Below are 18,511 nucleotides of genomic sequence, written 5' to 3' on the forward strand. Positions count from 1 at the left end.
GGTGAAATGAAATCCAGTCATTAAAGTACGTTTCTGTTGTAACAGAGTTTCATTTGGAAATCTGGACAATTTTGAAATACCTGCATACCATTTAAGCTGTTTTAGCCTGACCATGGTGCTGTGCGTATGGAGGCTGATCTACAACTTCGGCCCAGCTCCTTTTCTTTCTCTCTGACTCAGTTGGTGTTTGTCTTGTGTGGGAGGCTCTTTCTCCAGTTTGAAGGAAATGCACGGAGGCAAGAACAATAGTCATGCCGGGAAATATAAATATTGTGGTTGGAATAATCTTTTTTTGATTTCGTATTTGGGAGGGAAACTTACACAGCATCTCGAGGGCAATAACATAGTTTACATATAACTATGTAATATATTTCAGTAAGAAAGGGAGGCTTGTTCATCTGAAGTTTTGAGTCATTTGGGAAGTGTTGTATACTGTCAACATGATAGTGTCACAACTACAGGAAGAAACCGTCCTGAAACTGCAGGTTTCTGGCTGTGATCTAAAACATGAGGACTTATGGGACTCCTTTGCAAGATGCTCTTTTGTGCAGCACTTCAGCTTTGAATGTGAAGAATAAACTGCAGACAATCAAAGAAGATGACGTACGTAAAATCGACTCTATCGACGTTAAAGATCTGTAACTGAATTTTCTATCAAATTTTCTTCATCTGTAATATCAGTCAGCTTTTAAAAAGGAAAAAAGGATCACATTGGAAACTTTTTTTACTTTCATCAATATCCTTTGTTCTTATAAAGCAAACTGTCCTTAATAAGTGCCTTCAATATTTAAAATACTCTTAATCTCATCACTGGCAGAATCAGCTTTTCTGTCTGTGTTTTACCAAAAGCAGACAGGCTGAGCTTTGGCAAGAGAACCAAGTTGAGGTTCTGGCAGAAGTTTACTTGCTGCTTTGCACCACAATAATTAGTTACCTGCATAGACTGTGTGCTAAAGATCAGTACTTTGAACCTGCATTCTTTCTGGTGAGTGCCAGCAGTGAGCAGCTCCTCATGTTGTGAAAAAGAAGTCGTTGTATAAAAGTCTATGAGAAAACCCCAGTAAACACTTTCCTAATTAAATTATGGCTTCAGTTGTTGGCCTAAAGTTTTACTCATTACAACATGGATGCATTCGTTTTGGAAAGAACGATAAACAGGGCGTACTTTAGGGCAGGCCAACCTTGTAAATGTCAAGTCGCTATCGTGCGAGTGTGGAGTGTCGCTCGAATTTTTTCACTCAGATCCACCAGATGTGACATCTGGTTTCAAACAGGATTTCACAAACTAATGTGTGACATCACTTTGGCTGTGTCAGTCTTTTATATATGGTTTGTGGTTGTCTGCAAACTGGCAAAAGCATTTTGCACTTTTTTAGTTTGTTTTGTGTTTTGATCAACATGCTGAAGTGTTGAAAAACACACATTTATGTATGCGAGTTACCCAAGAAATAAAACTTTCAATTTTACTTACTGTATGGACATTAGTTTCTTTATCTACAGGCAGATAACCCAAATCATGCAAGGAGAGAGGCGGAGCGCTGGCAGAACACCAGCAATGTGGATACCATATGTCTGCTGATGTGTTTCTGACTTAAAAAAACCCCAAATGTCAGTAAAGAGTACCACTAATTATTAAATAAAATAATTTATTTAGTTTGTTTTTTCTACACTAAATAAATGTTATTATACCACATACCTAAGAGTTTTTGACTGATACTAGTGCTGCAAAGCACTGCATTGTAAAATATGCAGTCCTGCCAGTAAATAAAGATGTGGGTGAAGATTAGAAGCAAGAAAACATGATCGCTTTTTAAGAGGAACCTGTCTTCTGGGAGGAAAATATTTCTCATTTTATTGTAATTCAGCCCTGAGCTGAATAATAAGACAGCATTTTTGGCTTTTACTATCACACAAATTCTTCTTGTGTCATGTTCAGCAAGAGAACATAATGAACTTCATCCATGTGACCTTAGAGGGCTTCTCTATTAATTACACTATGTTTAAACCAGAGTGAGTTTACATGTGCGTGGAAATTCTGCTAAATGGGTAGATACTCATTGACCACTTCATTAGATGCAGCTATTCGACTACTCGTTAATGCCTTTAGGCATGTAGACATGGTCAGGACAGCTTGTTTAAGCATCAGAACCATCAACAAAAGGTCCTTTAAGTGACTTTGAACATGATTACTGGTGTCAGACAGGCTCGTCTGAGAAACTAAGAAACCTGATAACCTGATGCTGAATGATTTTTTATACACAACTGTTAGTCATCAGTCTGTCAGCATTACAAGACAGTAACGCTTCACTTTTGAGATCTGACCTTTGTTTCAAAACATGCACTGCAGTTTACACACTCACTTAGGCACAGGGCTAAACAGCGTCTAGCTAATCTAAAAAAAGTGCTCTCTTTCTAAAACTACAAATCAAAATGGAGAACAGTTTGGAGCATATTATAATAAACGTGAAATAGTGATCTATGTTGTGATTATTTTTTATTGTGATCGATGTGAATAATATCTCCATTTGGAAATTTCAGACAGAGAAAAGAGAGGTGGTGAGTAAGTATCTTTTGAAAGCCCTGGTCCAGATCTAATTTGGAGAAATACGACTGCAGCATTGTGATAATGTAGTGTCAAGGATCTAAGTGGTCTGAATGCAAATCATGCCCACCGTAGCTACTTGTGGTCTAAATAATCTCTCTTTTATGAGCGCACATCTGTTACAGACACAGTGGAGAGCATAAATCACCGGCCTAATTTTGAACAAACGCAGACAGAGCAGGATGCGGACTGCAGGATTGCTCCGTGATTTTAAAAAATGCACCCATGAGAGTGACACTTCTGTGGCGACAAAGGGACAAAAATGGAAGTTCAATATAAACTTAGTACAAAATATAAAGGCGGGCTCCATTGCTCACAATACTCAAGTTTAAACCCTGCTATAAAATAAAGTGCATCAGGCACAATTTTCCGTCTGATGGAATACGCTCCCATGAGAACGTCTGCAAATCAGGGAAATGCTGCATCCTTATTATGTGTGCAATGCAAATCTCTAAAAAATGTTACAACCAATATACATCTATATATTCTATATATGGCTGAGTCTCTTCATATCCACTCGTTGTGTATAAATGTGGGATTAGCTGTGGTTTCAAAGTGTCTTCTAGGCTGATAAGCACAATTAGCTTTCAAGTCTAAAAGGTCCTCCTTCTTAATGCTCTGCCAGGCCTTCACTGCAGCGGCTTTCAGCTGCTGTTTGTTTGTGGGCCTTTCTGTGCAAAGTTTAGTCTTCAACAAGTGAAATGCAAATTTAGTTGGGTTAAGATCAGGTGGCTGACTTGGCCATTCAAGAATATTCCACTTCTTTGCTTTAATAAACAGCTGGGTTGCTTTGGCTGTATGTTTTCGGTCATTGTCCATCTGTATTATGAAACGCCGCCCAATCAACTTGACTGCATTTAGCTGGATTTGAGCAGACAGTATGTCTCTGAACACCTCAGAATTCATTCGACTGCTTCTGTCCTGTGTCACATCATCAATAAACACTAGTGTCCCAGTGCCACAGGCAGCCATGCACGCCCAAGCCATCACACTGCCTCTACCATGTTTAACAGATGCCATCATTCTGGTACAGGTTGAACTTGGCTTCATCTGCCCAAACAATGTTTTTTTTTTCCAGAACTGTGCTGGCTTTCGTAGGTGTTTTTTTTTATCAAAGTCCAATCTAGCCTTTCTATTCTTGAGGCTTATGAATGGTTTGCACCTAGCAGTGAACCCTCTGTAATTACTTTCATGTAGTCTTCTCTTTATGGTAGACTTTGATAATGCCTACTTCCTGGAGAGACTCCCTCACTTGGTTGGCTGTTGTGAAGGGGTTTCTCTTCACCACGGAAATGATTCTGCGATCATCCACCGCTGTTGTCTTCCGTGGACGTCCAGGTCTTTTTGCATTGCTGAGTTCACCAGTGCTTTCTTTCTTTCTCAGTATGTACCAAACTTTAGATTTTGCCACTCTTAATGTCGTTGCAATTTCTTGGATGGGTTTTTTCTGTTTTCACAGCTTATGGATGGCTTTGTTTCACCTGCATGGAGAGCTTCTATGACTGCATGTTGTTTGTTCAAAGCAAAATCTTCCAAATGGAAGCATGATACCTCAAATCAATGCCAGGGCTTTTATCTACTTAACTGATAATGACATAGCTAAAGAATTGCCCACACCTGCCCATAAAATAGCCTTTGAGCCAATTGTCCAATTACGTTTGGTCACCTTTAAAAGAGAGTGGCACATGTTAAGGAGCTGAAACCTTTAAACCCTGCATCCAATTTGAATATGAATGCCCTCAAATTAAAACAGAGTCCACACATTATGTCCATTTCCATTATATAACCATAATAGGAATGAGTTTCATAAACAGGTTAAAAACAAAACAAAACTTGTGTCACTGTCAAAATATATATGGACTGAACTTTTTCTGGAAAAAAAAAAAAAAAAAAAAATCACACCAGGGCATGTTGCTGTTTAAATGACCCTTAAGTGAAGATGAAATTTCACAGTTTTGGAAATAACTTCTTCTTGCACCCAGCTCTGATGACAGCTGCCTGGTCACCTCACCTGCTTATGCTTTTCAAACAATTTTAAATAGTTTGCTTATCCACTCACCAGGCCATCACAGGTACTTATAGCTGCGCTCCCTTTCACAATGGCATCATCCCACACTTCACCCAAGAAATGACACTGGGAGGATCCAGCAGGTTTGATCCGTGCCCCCTTCAGGCCACCAAACCTCGTCTCAGTCATGAAGCCCGGAGCCAGCAGGTGAGGATTCAGAGTGAGGTTGAAGTGCAAGTTGTGGCCGCCGTGCCAAAACTGGTAGAAGATGCGATCTAGTCCTGCTGGTTCCACTGAGGCTTCCCTGCGCTGTAAACGGCGAGCATGGTGAGACAGGAAGTTGGACAGGAAGTGACCCTTGGCATCCACTCTCGTAGGGTGAACCACCTCGTACAAAGGGAAGTCATCCTGAAATCTTTCTGTAAAAGCGGTGGTGGGAAGAAGACTCGTTATTAAATTAAACAATCATGTGGCTGCAAAGCTGTAAACAAAACTGCGGAAACTCTAAACACACCCATATGTGCTAATCTGTCACTTTTATCTTTGAATATAACTGACATATATGCAGCACTTCTTAAAAATATATTCTTTGACGCTTCACTCTCCTGTTTAATAGTTTGCATTGTTGTTGGAAGACTAAGTTTCACAAACCATCATTTGCTCTGATCTGGAATAGCTTTGTCCGTTGCAGAGAGAGCAGTGTGACAAAATTTAAAGTAACTGTGCCTCAAGAAGCAGGATGAGCAGTTTTTTCATCTTATTTCTATCCATACAATTTCATTGTAGCTAGCTAAACCTTGCTAAACAGTGTTTTCTTTTTTTAGTTTGCAATACTCAGTAATCACTGTGTATGTCTAGTATCCACTGACAGTACACCCCCCACAGCTGCGATGCTTATCACCACATACAGTCACATGAAAAAGGGGTTTTTCACAGGACTCCATGCAGTCCAGTGAAAAACTAAGTACACCACATGATTCAGTAGCTTGAAGAACCACCTTTAGCAACAACAATTTCAAGTAGTAATTTGCTGTATGACATTATCAGACCCTCACATTGTTGTGGAGGAATTTTGAGCCCACTCTTCTTTAAAACATTGCTTCAGTTTATTGAGGTTTGCAGGCATTTATTGTGTTGAGGTCTGGACTTCAACACCTTAATTTTCTTTTCTTTTTCAGCTATTCTGTTTTAATTTGCTGCTGTGCTTTGGATAATTATCCTGCTTCATGACGTAATTTGTGCCATGCTTTAGCTGTTGCTCTCACTCTAAAATACTCAGAGGAGCTCATGGTTAACTGAATGAATGCAAAGTGGCCATGTCTTGTGGTTACACAACAAGCCCAAATCATCACCCCTCCACTACCGTGCTTCACAGTTGGTATGAAGTATTCATGCTGATATGCTGAGCTTAGTTTTTGCCAAGTGTGCCGCTGTGCGTTACGTCCAAATCTCCATTTCATCTTGTTTGTCCAAACCACATCGTTCTAGAAGTCTTGTGCCATGTGATGATGCACCTTTGCAGACCTAAGATATGCTGCCTCCCGTCTCCTGGTAACCCTTTCAAAGACCTCATACTCATATTGTGTGTTTCTCACTGAACTGTCATGAACATGAACATTTAACACACTAATGGAGGCCTGTAGAATCTGAGATGTAGCACCTGCAAGGTCTGATTTTGTTTGACTTTGTCAGGATGTCCACTCCTGGAGAGAATTTAACAAACTGCTAAAACTGTTGCTTTTATAGAGGTATTCATGTTTGCTGATGATCAATTAATCAACTGCATTTGATAGCATAGCTTGGCTGCTACTTACCCTGTTAAATCCTATAGAAGTAGTACTTAGTTATGAGTCCCCATAAACCTTGTTTCACACACGACAATATGCACGTGTTTTAAAATTCATGAGAAGAGTTTAAAAAGTTGCATATTAAAATGATTTTAATGGTATATTTGCACTAAAGGTGGGTCATAAATCAATTACAACTTTTTTTTCAGTGATAAGAATTTTAATGATAACAACACTGTGAAATATTGATGTTTTTATCCATGTGATGGGCACTGTACAAATTAAATAACAATTATTACCACTGTCCAAAAAAAAAAAAAAAAAAATCACAGCTACTATCTGTTTCACATTCTTTCACTTATTCTGTGCAACTCAAAGTACAAGGGTGCAAACCCTCACACTATCATTATTGGCTTTATCTCATTCAAGGGAAATGAAGGAGTGATTACACACAGCCTTGCTGACTGGAGCTCTTACCCTGTCTGCACTGCACAGGATTATCTGCACAAATATTTTCAAGCATACAGCACTTGTAGATGATTTGGACAAATATTTGAAATGTCTGACTGAGGAGTTTTCACCTTTTTATTGGCACTTTAATACTGTACGATTATTTTATCGAATTCTCACTTTAGCACATGCCTGAGTATTCCAGCTATGCACTTCTTTAATTCGCACTTTTGCTTTTATTTATGAAGTTTTGACCAGCTACAAATGCCAAATAGTCTTGGATGGATTTGAATTAGTGTAAAAGACATGGCTGCCTAAAGCAATGGGCTTGACTGGTTTTCATTTATGTGTATTACTGATGGCAAGAGATTTCTGGAGAAAAAAAAAAAATCTTATCTTCTACTTAAGGTCAAAAGAAAATATAAATATCTTCTTGTAGCCTTAACAATGCACAACAAAGGCATGGAAGGCATTCTTCATGAAAGCAGTGACTGCATATCCATTCCTACCTTTGTTAAGGCAGCAAGAAGATATCTATATTTTCTTGTGACCTTAAGAAGATATTCTTTAAGCAATTTAAAAAAAATATATATATATTATCTAGAGTGAGCCAACCAGCAAGTTACTCTCCTTAGGAATTGGGCTGTGGATTCGTGGTGATCAGAAACCATCACATTCATCAAAAATAAGGTTTTTTTCAGTGGAGTGATTGTGATAAAAGTAGGGATCCTTAAGATTCTTTTAGGATTTGCTAAGACAAATGAACAACACTGATCAGGTTCAGTTAATTTACTTTTTATTCTATAGTCTTACAAGTAGGTAAGAATAAAAAAAATGTCTTTAAACACTGTCAAGCGGAAGCCCTTTGCTTATCAAAGTGCTTTTCTAATTTGGGAAACAGTTTCAGACAGATGTCGATAACTCCTGTGCAAACATTTAACACCTGAAACATCACTATCTGACAGGTCCCTCCCTCAGTGAGTCATCCCTGCCTAGAATGCCAAACAGTAGCTAGTTTTTTTCTCTCTCTCTCAAGAGCACACAGCTGATTTGTACAGGATGAGACAGAGTGCACCCACACTTCTTGATCTGTTTGTTTGCCTAATCTCTGGAGAACCCGGGAAGTCTGAGTGGATGAAAGTGCATGAAGTGAAGGCAGGGGGTGCTTCCTACCAGACATGAGGGGTTTAATCCTCTGATGTGATGATATCCACTGGAACAGCTAATACACTTTCTGTTGAAACTGGGTGTATTAAGAGAATAACAATAATGCATCCTGTCTATTCCCTTAAGCGAAACTCTGTTTCCTGCCCTTGACTACTGAAGTCAGAGGTCAGTGTCAGTCACACGGCAGCAGCACTGCACTGGGATTCTGCGTTTTGATCAAGGGCACTATAACAAGGGCGGACCAGGCTTCAGCCTCTGATGATTCATTCAGAAACAGCTCTCTCTACCGCACTTGGTTATAAAAGTTTGGGCATAATTGCTATGGCTGTCCCCAAACTTTGTAAGCATAAGTTCCAGCTGGCTTCTCATCAGGGAGGAGTGTGACTGGATTCACTCACGGAGCAAATGCGCACAACAAAAGCAGGCAGTGTACGAGAGTGTGGTGGCATTCAATGTGTTTGAATCTGAAAATGTTTAAAATACTTTAGTTTTCAGGCTCACTAACCTGGTTCATGTGATAATCCCAATCCCAAAGTTTTGCAGTTTTCCAGGACCACCAGGACCGCGATGAAGAAGTGAATGGAAGACGCTCTTTGTCCGAAAGCGTGAAGCCCGCAGTGCAAACGGGTCATTTTGTCAGGACGGTAACTTATATTTTCGAAACATTTAACGCCTTTCTGACACCGCGTCGACTGTCAATTCAAATAGTTCAAATCCATCTGTGCTGGGTGCGTTTCTCGCTTTGTTGCGCCCGTGCACTTACGCTGTGACAGCAACAACAAACTTCTTCACTTCAGGCCTGAGCATTGTCTGCCTCCGCGGGGGGCTTTTGCTGCATCTTTTTTTTTGTGTGTTTTGTTTTATGTCGGTGTAAATGTTTGCTTACAAGTTGCTGGTCCCCCTGTCCTCCATCAGCCTCCTCCCGACAGCCAGTGACAGCTTAAAACTTTGCTGTGAAAACTTTCGCAGAGCCACCCCCACAGATGGGTGGACTTAAGACAATGGGCTCAAGAGAGAGCTGGAGGGCTTAAAGGGGAATGCTACTCCGAGAGATCGGATACAGAGATACAGTCCAATTGGAAGTTCCTTGAGGTGATTCGGGTTCTCAGTGGGTCAGATGAGGACCAGACTGTTGCATTCACTTGGAGTAAGACAAATGACTACGCATCGGGGGTCGCGCTCTGTACGTTTTGACCGGAGGTTCAAAGCATAAAAACAAGTGTTTCCCAGTGGGAACTGTGGGAAAAGCCCGAGTAAAGTCTTAAAAAACAAAAAACTAACCAGCGACTGACATCATCGAGTTCGAGAGATTCCTGATTTCAAAACACATCTGGAAAACCCAGATCTATATCAGTTATATCCCCAAATGTGTTACCACCTTAAGCTAAACTGGAACAATTAAGAATTATGTCTATTTGGAGGTGAAACACGATGTAACCAAACTCTATGTTCGACCGTTATTATCCTCTCCAAAGTAAGCGCTCCCTCTAGTGGAAGAAAAATGTCACTCTATTGCTTGTGCTTACGAAAGTTCTACATGTTGGCCATCAGTTTTGACCTATAGTATTCATTTAATAATAATTATAATGAAAGCATTTAAGAAGTACGTTGGCATTTTTGAAGGCACGCTCATCTTGGTTTATTGTGTCTGCAAAGACGGGGCGTGTTGGAGCGCGTGAACAGAAATCAACAGGTGTACCGGGTGAGAGAGGCAGGAAGAAATGGAAAATAGATCTACATCTTGATTGATGTATTCGTTTGAATTGTCTGGATAAAAATTAATTTTCATCATTTATTTTCTTTTCCTATTTTGCGCATTTACGCACGATTCCTGTGAGAAATGCATTCCTTCATAAGACTTTAGCTGGCGGATAAACTATAACAAGAAATTTAACCTGTTCTTCCTTAAGAGCTACCGGGACCGTAATCATCTCTGTCACGTCTCACTCGACCAATCGTGGCTCAGCAGAGGAGCGACACACCTGTATAAAAGCAGGTTTCTGGTCAGCTGTCATTCAGAGAGGTGTTATGACTACGAATTTGCATCTAATAGAGATGAAAGGGCTTTTTTTCATGGGGTGCATCGTAGAAGAAAATGTTGTGAGTCCAGCTTTATAAATTTCATGATGGAGGAAATGTTTAACCACAGCGGAGCGCTCAACCGAAGTTCAGTGCTCGAAGACATCGATGTGAGCGCGGATGGCACCCCCATCCTGAGGATACTCATATCGGTTGTGTACTCTGTAGTTTGCGCGGTGGGTTTAGTGGGCAACCTCCTCGTCTTTTTTCTAATGAGGTTACGACAAGGTCGAAAGAGGTCCACTATTAATGTTTTCATCATCAACTTGGCAGTGACGGACTTCCAGTTTGTTCTCACTCTGCCCTTCTGGGCTGTGGACACCGCGCTGGACTTCAGCTGGCCGTTCGGAGACGCCATGTGCAAGATCGTCCTCTCGGTCACTGTGATGAACATGTACGCCAGCGTGTTTTTCCTCACCGCCATGAGCGTGACCCGCTACCTGGCCGTCGCCTCGGCTCTGAAGAAAAAGGCGCACAGCAGGTCACGGTGTGTGAAGTGGGTGTGCGCGGTGCTGTGGGTGGCGGCGACAGTTGCCACAGCTCCAACAGCTGTCTTCTCCACTGTGACAGTGGTGGCTGGCGAAAAACTATGTCTCCTCAAGTTTCCCGAAGGACACGACTGGCTCGCCCTCTATCACATCCAGAAAATCCTGATCGCTTTCATTATCCCCATGCTCATTGTCTCCGTTAACTACCTGATGCTGCTGCGCTTCGTCAGACTGAGGAGCATGGACAGCAGCAACCCTAAACGGAGATCTAGAGTCACCAAATCTGTGGCTATAGTAGTTTTGTCTTTCTTTTGCTGCTGGATGCCAAATCATGCCATCACCTTCTGGGGCGTGTTGGTCAAATTTAACGCAGCAAACTGGGACACGTCGTATTACATGGTGCACACCTACGTGTTCCCGGTCACCGTGTGCTTGGCGCACGCAAACAGCTGCTTAAATCCGGTGCTTTATTGCCTGATGAGGCCGGAGATCAGGAAGATGCTGAGCGGATTGTTTTGGAAAGCCTCCACTCCGTCCTCCACGAAAGGTTGCGCCACGCGCTCCATGACACAGGCAGAAACCCAGGGAGCCGCGCCTCTCCAGATTATGGACAATGCGGAGTACACGCTGTCCATCATAGACCGTAAGGGTTTATCAGCCTCTAAAGTCCTCCCGTATACTCGTTAACTGTAGCCTCATGATAAACAAGACGACGCTTTGTGGTCCACCTGTAGCTGTCTTCATTACGCGCGCGTAAAACGCTTTCGCATCTGTTCCAGTCTAGATGTTTGAATGGGTTTGCATCGCAGATTCACACCGTGTGTGCTTTTTTTTTTTTTTTTTGCACCGCGACTCAGAAAGGCGCAGAGTGGTGTTTGTTTCACTGTGACAACTAAACTTTGAATTTCTCCCAGTCTTGCTCTCCAGCTCGCATTTCTCCTTGTCGTGATTGTTAAAGACAAACAAGAAATAACCGGGACGAGAGGGAGACACGGGACAGCAGAGGGAAGAGAGAACGTCCTCGAGTGGAAATCCAGCTGGGGACATTAGGTTGGGGGTTTGGGGGATTTTGATTGTATTTTTTGTATTTTTAATTTTCAGTGGTTTTGATCGTGTTTGCTACTATGATTTAATTTAAAAAAAAAAGCCATGTTCATCAGTCCTGAGGCATCTCTTAAAGGACTGACGTGTACTGTATAGTGAGCCTGCAGTCTGTGAAAATAAAACAAACCATGTTCTAAAAGTGTATGCGCTGAGGAGAGTCTATTATTTGTTTTCTCACCTAAACTGACATAAACTAAAACTGTGTTTTAACGCTGAATTTTTCTTTCCAGTCGGCAAAAAGTGTGTAACCAGTTTGCTGTCCTGTGCTTACGCTTTTCTAAAGGTGGATTCTTTTCTTTTATCGTCCCAATAATAAATGAATTGATCCTTTAGCTTCAACTCGTGTCAATCAGGAAATGGCTCAACGGCTACAATAAAATAAAGAAGTCACGTTAAATGCATTATATAGTGTCAGCACCTCCAAGACGCTTTTCATCACATTCAGTCCTTTCTGTTGTAAATGTTGAATTCCTATCCTGGCACATGTCAAAAAACAAACCCTGGGCAAGCCCGGGTAGCCCAGGAGAATAAGCTGACAATGGCTGCAGAGGTTCCAGCACTCGCTTTGGCAGCCGTAGTGACGCAGATCTTCGTCAGACGATTCAGCGCACAGAATGCTGGCCAGCTCGAGGTTGAGGGAGTCCGCAGGCCGCAGGCAACGGGCACCGGTGCCAGGTTTGTGTGCTAATGATTTTCTGTCCTGCCTTCATCCTCCTCCCACCCTGCAGCCTCTTTGCTTTGTTTACTGTGGCCCTGCAGGGAAGCTGTATGATCCAGAGTGTCCAACTTTTCTCTGATGAGTGCTGGGAATCTGTAAGCATGAACGCTCTTTAATCTTAGTGTCGACAATCTAATTAGTCAAGTCAAAATGAATTCATACAGTCCAAAATCACAATCCACAGGGGGGCTTTAGATTCTGAGTGCCATCATCTTTACCAGGACAGCAAGATTTAATGAAGCGCTGATATAACAATGAATTATTAATTCACTTTTTTTTCTGTGAGGAAACATTTCAGCAAACTGACGCGTGCTCATTTGCATTTGGGATTTGAGCAAACTGTTCAAACTAAGCATGCATTTTGCAGGTTTCCTTTGATGATTCCTGCAATAAAGGTTTATTTTTGCTTTGTTGTGGCCACAGGCAAAAAGGAAGAAACCCCAATTAATACATTTTGTACTTGACTGAATAAAAACGAGCACCTATTTCCACTTTTTCACAAAAAATAAGTCACTTAATTTTCGTGAAAATGTTCGGACTTTCATATTTCTTGTCTACTAATCCACATTTACAGTGGGATGTGGTAATATATGTTAATATAACCGCACTTACATTGTATGGTAATATATTCTGCTGCTTGCCTTGGGCTGTGTTTGTGAGGCTGTTTTCTTTTAGCTACCTCTGTCGTTTTTTTCTTTTTCTTTATCAGATATTGCGGCTTTTCCTCCTCGGGGATCAATATGCTTTCACCAGCACTCTTGATGCCAGATTGTGCCCATGCGTCCGCTGGTTGAATGCAATCTGTTATCACAAAATACTTAATATGATGTAAACACTCTAGAATTCGTTTAGTTATTTATGTTTTTTAAGTCAATATGAAGCATTTGAAATGATTCTTCTGTGTTTATAGATTCAAATTTATTTTGATGTATTGACAGCACCTAAGCCTGGCAGAAACCTGTAGAATTTAAATTGCTCTGACCAACAGGTGGCTATGCAATCAGTGCTGTTTAATAAAATGCAAATTTCTTACTTTATTCTATTAATTTCAGTTATTGGTTGGCCTGCTTGTTTTTTTATTGATATTTTGTGTAATTTACTGACTTCTATATTAGGTACATCTTGCTAGTACTGGCTTCGATCCCCTTTTGCCTTCAGAACTGCTTTAATTCTCCGTGGCACAGCTTTAACATTCCTCAGGGATTTTGGTTCATATTGACATGATAGCATCACACAGTTACTGCACATTTGCAAACCCATGATGTGAATTTCTCATCATGGCTTAATGTGTTATCCTGCTGAAAGCAGCCATCAGAACATGGTTACACTGGTTATAAAGGGATGTGCATGGTCAGAAACAGTAGTCAGATAGACGCGGTGTTTATATGATGCTGAGTTGGTTTTAAGGGGTCCAAAGCATGCAGAAGAATGCAGTCCCGGGAAAAGCAAAGATACTCCATAGGACCCTCAAGAACACACACACACACACACACACACACACACACACACACACACACACACACACACACGTATATATAAAACGTACATGAGTTTCAATGACTTGGCCATAAGGCATTTCTTCTTGATTGCATAAAAGGAAATATGGAATCCGATAAGTCACACTTTAATGAATGTAGAACACAGAGTTAGTCAGAGTACTGCTTTAGGCTGATAAAAGAAATAGGTCATTGTTTTGGGAGATACTTCTATCTTCTTCATTTTCTGGCAAAGATGAGAAGAGTAAATATGAAGCTAGCAGCAGGTTATCTTTAACTGAAAAATATAGTTGTTGGGCTCCCTTTAACCCCCAGTATGTGTGACTTTCAGTATTTCCCCTGACGCACAGAAGCATAACCAGGTCTCTTGAGTTTTTGATGATTAATCAACTTTATGGGAACTGATATGAAAAACTTTTATAGTCTTCGAGCAAAAGAATTCAGCCAGTCTGGTCAGGCGTCCCTGATGTGAATATTTACCTGTTTGTGTTTTCTCACTGTTAGTCAGAGAAACAGCGAACTATATTCACATGGGCTTTAGGACCTGTCCTACTTGATATTATGCATTAGTGATGAACATTTAAAGAAACAGGACTGAATCAAGCAGGAATACAGTAAACATGGGCTGCTGGAGTTTGTGAGGGTCTGGTAAAATTGAGGTTATGCTACTGTCTTTAGTTAATAGTGTGGTCCTCCAATTTAAGAGCATGATTTGTTGCTTTCACTTGTGGATGTTATAATGATCCCTTATTCTTGAATACTGGAGTTGTCCCTGTCCAATGTTAAAACTGAATTTTGCGTCATAAGTTATTTCCTTCGGGTTTGGGTATACACCATGTAAGTGCAATTTCTTGAGGAGTAATCCCCCAGTTTTAATCCTAACAGTCCTCTAACTCTATTCTCTCAAACTGCTCTTTATTCCTGAATTCATCACAAGTACTGTACTGCTCAAAAGTCATGATTCACCCCAGATTTCTTTATATTTTAGGAGAATGGGAGCCGGTGCAGTCATCCATTAAAATGTGCAAACACCAATGAAAATATACTATATAAGGTAAAAACAGAGATTTTACAGTTCTAAAAATCTTGAAAATCAATATTTGGTATCTTCACCTTTATTCTTCAATACTTTATTTTCTTTAAGTAGTCTTCAGGAATAGATCTCCAGGCTTCGTGAAGGATATTCAAAGCTCTCTTTAGATGTTGGCTGCCTTTTGTTCTGTTCTCTGTCAAGATGATCCCACACCGCTTAAGTATTGTTGAGGTCCGGGCTCTGGAGAGGCGAGACTTTTTTTTCCCCTGTTCCTTTCTTAAGGATGGCTTTTTGACAGCCATCTACTCTCCACTGAGACCATGAGGCCTCAGTGAAGAGTAGATGGATCAACTGAGAGTCAAATGTAACTCTCAGGCCCTGTGTTGGGTCTTTGCTGCATTTTTTTAAATTCTTACTGTCAGATACTGTTCACCTGTGGTAGATATTGTTTAGCCTGTCATTTCTTCTTTTCACCTCCACTTGTCCAGTTTCCTCAATATATAAGGACACACTGCACAACATGCTGAGATATTCCAGGTTTTCAGCTAATAGCTCTTTGAAAATCACCTTGTTGGTGCAAAAATAAACATTTTATATCTGTCACAAACTGGGTTATCTTTAACATGTTTCTGCTTGTTCAGCTAAAGAAATGGGAACAAATGATATGTTTTTGTGACAGGCTGCTAGTAACAAAGTGCATAAAGATACAATTTAAAAATGGGTTCACATAACAGAGAGTTGTCTGCTGTGTGTAGACACAACACTGGTTGTGTTGGCTGCATTTTTAATGCTTGAATGATTCACTGTTCAGCATCACAAATAAAAACTCTGAAAGCCTTTCAGAAAACTATTGCTCAGGAGCACTTTAAAAAAAATGAAAGTCTGACTCATTGAAGGTAAAATATAAAGAAACAAGGGGCGACTAAAGACTTTTGCACAGTATTGATGAACTTAATGAACTTGTCTTTCTTATTATTCTATAACCATTACATCTTATTCATAGTGAAAGGTTAAAATTGTCCATTGCTTCTTTAGGTAGCAGAAGTAAAGAGGTCATATTAAAACTGTGTCTGATTACTAAACTAATGTGAGGACGGTTTATTTCCAGCAGTAAAACTGCAGTAAACACGTCATGTTTCAAAACACATCAAACAGCAAACAGTCTGTTCATTTAGTCGTTAACGGTTTAATTATAAGGCTCGGAAATAAAAACATGTTTTAATGCGAAGTTGGTAAAGGCTTTCCTTGTGTCGGGATCATATTCCTTCAACTGTGAAGCTCAGAAAAAAGATTTAATATGTCTATTGATGCCCTGCCATCTACTTCCTGGCTTTTGCCCTTTGACAACTGTGATAGACTCCAGTGCTCCCGCAGCACTGAATCGGATGAACAGAAGAAAATGAACAGATGGATGTCTATTTACTTTTTTCTCTCTGTTATTTGTCAATCCCAGCTTCTGTTCTTCCTTTCTGTATGTGAAGAATTGGAATCATGCTTGTTGAGGCCTGTTTCTATGCAGCTGAAAGCCCTCAGATACTTGTGAAAAAGACACTCATAGACCTATATCGTTTTATTTGTAGGCATATTACAGGTCTTCACACCTCTTCAAAAAGAAAACAACTCCAGACATTGTGCATTCGCTGGACTCATGTTTACGGCTTCTGATTATCGTTTACTTACATTTCTGTTAAGAATTGCTTCAAATGTAAATAAAAAAAATCCCATTAATATTATAAGCACACCCTTTGCTCTGATGCAGTGCATGTTAAAAGGCACGCAGCTGTAACAGGTTCAGTGAAACAAAGCCAACTTACTGAACTTAAAAAAAAAATAATGCCATGAACCACACTGAAAACTGTCAGAAAACCATTATAGTACTGAAAGGATATAAAAAAGCTAACTGACTATTTACAAAATTCAAGTTAATTTTATACAAAGTAAAAAGTGCATCAAATGTTTTAAAATCACCCTGCATGATTCCCAGGATGTTAATCTTAAAACGAGCAAACTCTTAAGAGATGATGCATTTAGAGGATTCTTCTCCAAGGATTAAGAAGTCTCTAAAAGTTAAACATCATGAATCTTCTTTGTTCTCTGGTGACTTTAGTTCAGTTTTCTGTCGTCATAAATTATTACGCAAATTGACTGAATACATGGCAGATAAAAATTTCTTAAACTTGGAATTTTTAACATACAGTATAAGAGCTTTACATTTTGTTGTAGCTTTTGGGTGGGAAAACACCCTTGAGGTTTTTTTTTTTCATGTACTTTACCATAGGAGTTAAATAAATAGCCTACACATCAGGAAAAGACAAAAGAATGACTGGCTAACATTTGCCTGAAATGCAAATAGTGGCCTGAAAATCTTGAAACAGATCGACTGAAAGTGGCTCTATTCTTCTGTAGAAAACGGACAGAAAAACCACCAGAGCTCCGGCCAGAAACCGAGGCAATTAGAGCTCCAAGATCTCTGAAGAGATGACATCCAGGCCAGTGGAAGACAGACACAGAAGGCCCTAATGTCGCAACAGTGCAGGAATGCTAAGTGAGTGTGACAGTGCTGATTGTTGGGGGTCAGGGGTTGAGGCGCAGGACAGATCCAGTGCACTGAAAAAGCCTTTCTTCAGCAATAATGATCGTGTGGAGCTGTGTACGCGGTGCCACTGCAGCGGTAGGGAGCATGTGGGGGGAGGCGGATTGGTCCCTGAGTGTCGGGTCCCCTGTGGAAAGGGTGTCTGCTGGGGGCCCTCAGCCTGCGTTATCGCTCTTCTGCCACTTTGCCGTTGACCTCCTGCTCATCCTCTTCTCTTCTCTTTTGCCGTTGGAAAAATCCAAGCTGGGTGGGAGAGCAGAGATAAGTTAGATAAAAAGTAATGCTTAAAACACAAATGTGCTACAAATATTGCGAGCACTGTGCAGCACACAGATTGCATCACTTCCTTGTGACTGCAAATGTAACTGAAATTTATGCAAACTTAAGAAAAAGCTAAGAAGTTTCAGAGTGTGCGGCTGTGCTTGCAGATCTGTGAGGCTACAATGTTAATGCTGACATACTGATGTAGTCAACATGTAAAATGCTGACTATGTTCCTAATCTCCCAATAGCATGTTACCATTCACTATGTGGCACCAAACTGTAGGAGATGTAAAGTCAGACGAGGTCATCAGTCATCACCCCCTAAGGATAGAAGTAAGTAAAATTTTATTTATTGAGCAGCTTTCAAGATAAATCTCATAAAGTGATTCACAACAAGAATGGTAGAGAGCTCTGGAGTCTGTGGACCACAAAAACTCTTTTGCCTTTAGTTCTCAGTCTTGCATAAAACCAGCAGGTCGAGATCATGTGACGTCAGGAACGCACTGCGGATATATGGACACAAAAGTTCACTATTGTATGGTGCTTGCCCATGAATAGCTCTAAAGGTCATAACCAGAATCTTAAAGTGGCATTAATGGGGATCCAGTGCAACTGAATTAGCAACTGTGTGACACATGAGCAGTTCGTAGACTTTAGTCAGAAGCCTCGCAGCAGCATTCTGAACAACCTGCAGACATTCCAAGGAGGTTTTGTTAAGACAAG

General features: G+C 40.6%; 3 protein-coding genes across 3 annotated transcripts in view; 1 reads left to right on the top strand and 2 right to left on the bottom strand.

Moving 5' to 3' along the window:
• Window positions 1-9,254, bottom strand: part of LOC116323964 (A disintegrin and metalloproteinase with thrombospondin motifs 7) — an 80,838-nt gene extending 71,584 nt beyond the window's left edge. Inside the window, exons 1-2 of the mRNA XM_031744472.2 lie at window positions 8,520-9,254; window positions 4,662-5,029 (exon numbers count right to left, since the gene is read on the bottom strand). Coding sequence (XP_031600332.1) covers window positions 4,662-5,029; window positions 8,520-8,646 — 495 coding nt within the window. The 5' untranslated portion in view covers window positions 8,647-9,254. The remainder of the gene's footprint in view (window positions 1-4,661; window positions 5,030-8,519) is intronic.
• An 801-nt stretch (window positions 9,255-10,055) lies between these two features.
• rxfp3.3a2 (relaxin family peptide receptor 3.3a2) lies at window positions 10,056-11,794 on the top strand. The gene has a single exon (XM_031744473.2). The coding sequence runs from the start codon at window positions 10,138-10,140 to the stop codon at window positions 11,266-11,268; it is 1,131 nt and encodes a 376-aa protein (XP_031600333.2). The 5' UTR covers window positions 10,056-10,137; the 3' UTR covers window positions 11,269-11,794.
• Window positions 11,795-17,155: 5,361 nt separating this feature from the next.
• The window catches only part of itga11a (integrin, alpha 11a), a 51,141-nt gene continuing 49,785 nt past the window's right edge, over window positions 17,156-18,511 (bottom strand). Inside the window, exon 30 of the mRNA XM_031744474.2 lies at window positions 17,156-17,768. Coding sequence (XP_031600334.2) covers window positions 17,691-17,768 — 78 coding nt within the window. The 3' untranslated portion in view covers window positions 17,156-17,690. The remainder of the gene's footprint in view (window positions 17,769-18,511) is intronic.

The sequence above is a fragment of the Oreochromis aureus genome, linkage group 1 (genome assembly GCF_013358895.1).
Source record: "Oreochromis aureus strain Israel breed Guangdong linkage group 1, ZZ_aureus, whole genome shotgun sequence".
Lineage (NCBI taxonomy): Eukaryota > Metazoa > Chordata > Actinopteri > Cichliformes > Cichlidae > Oreochromis > Oreochromis aureus.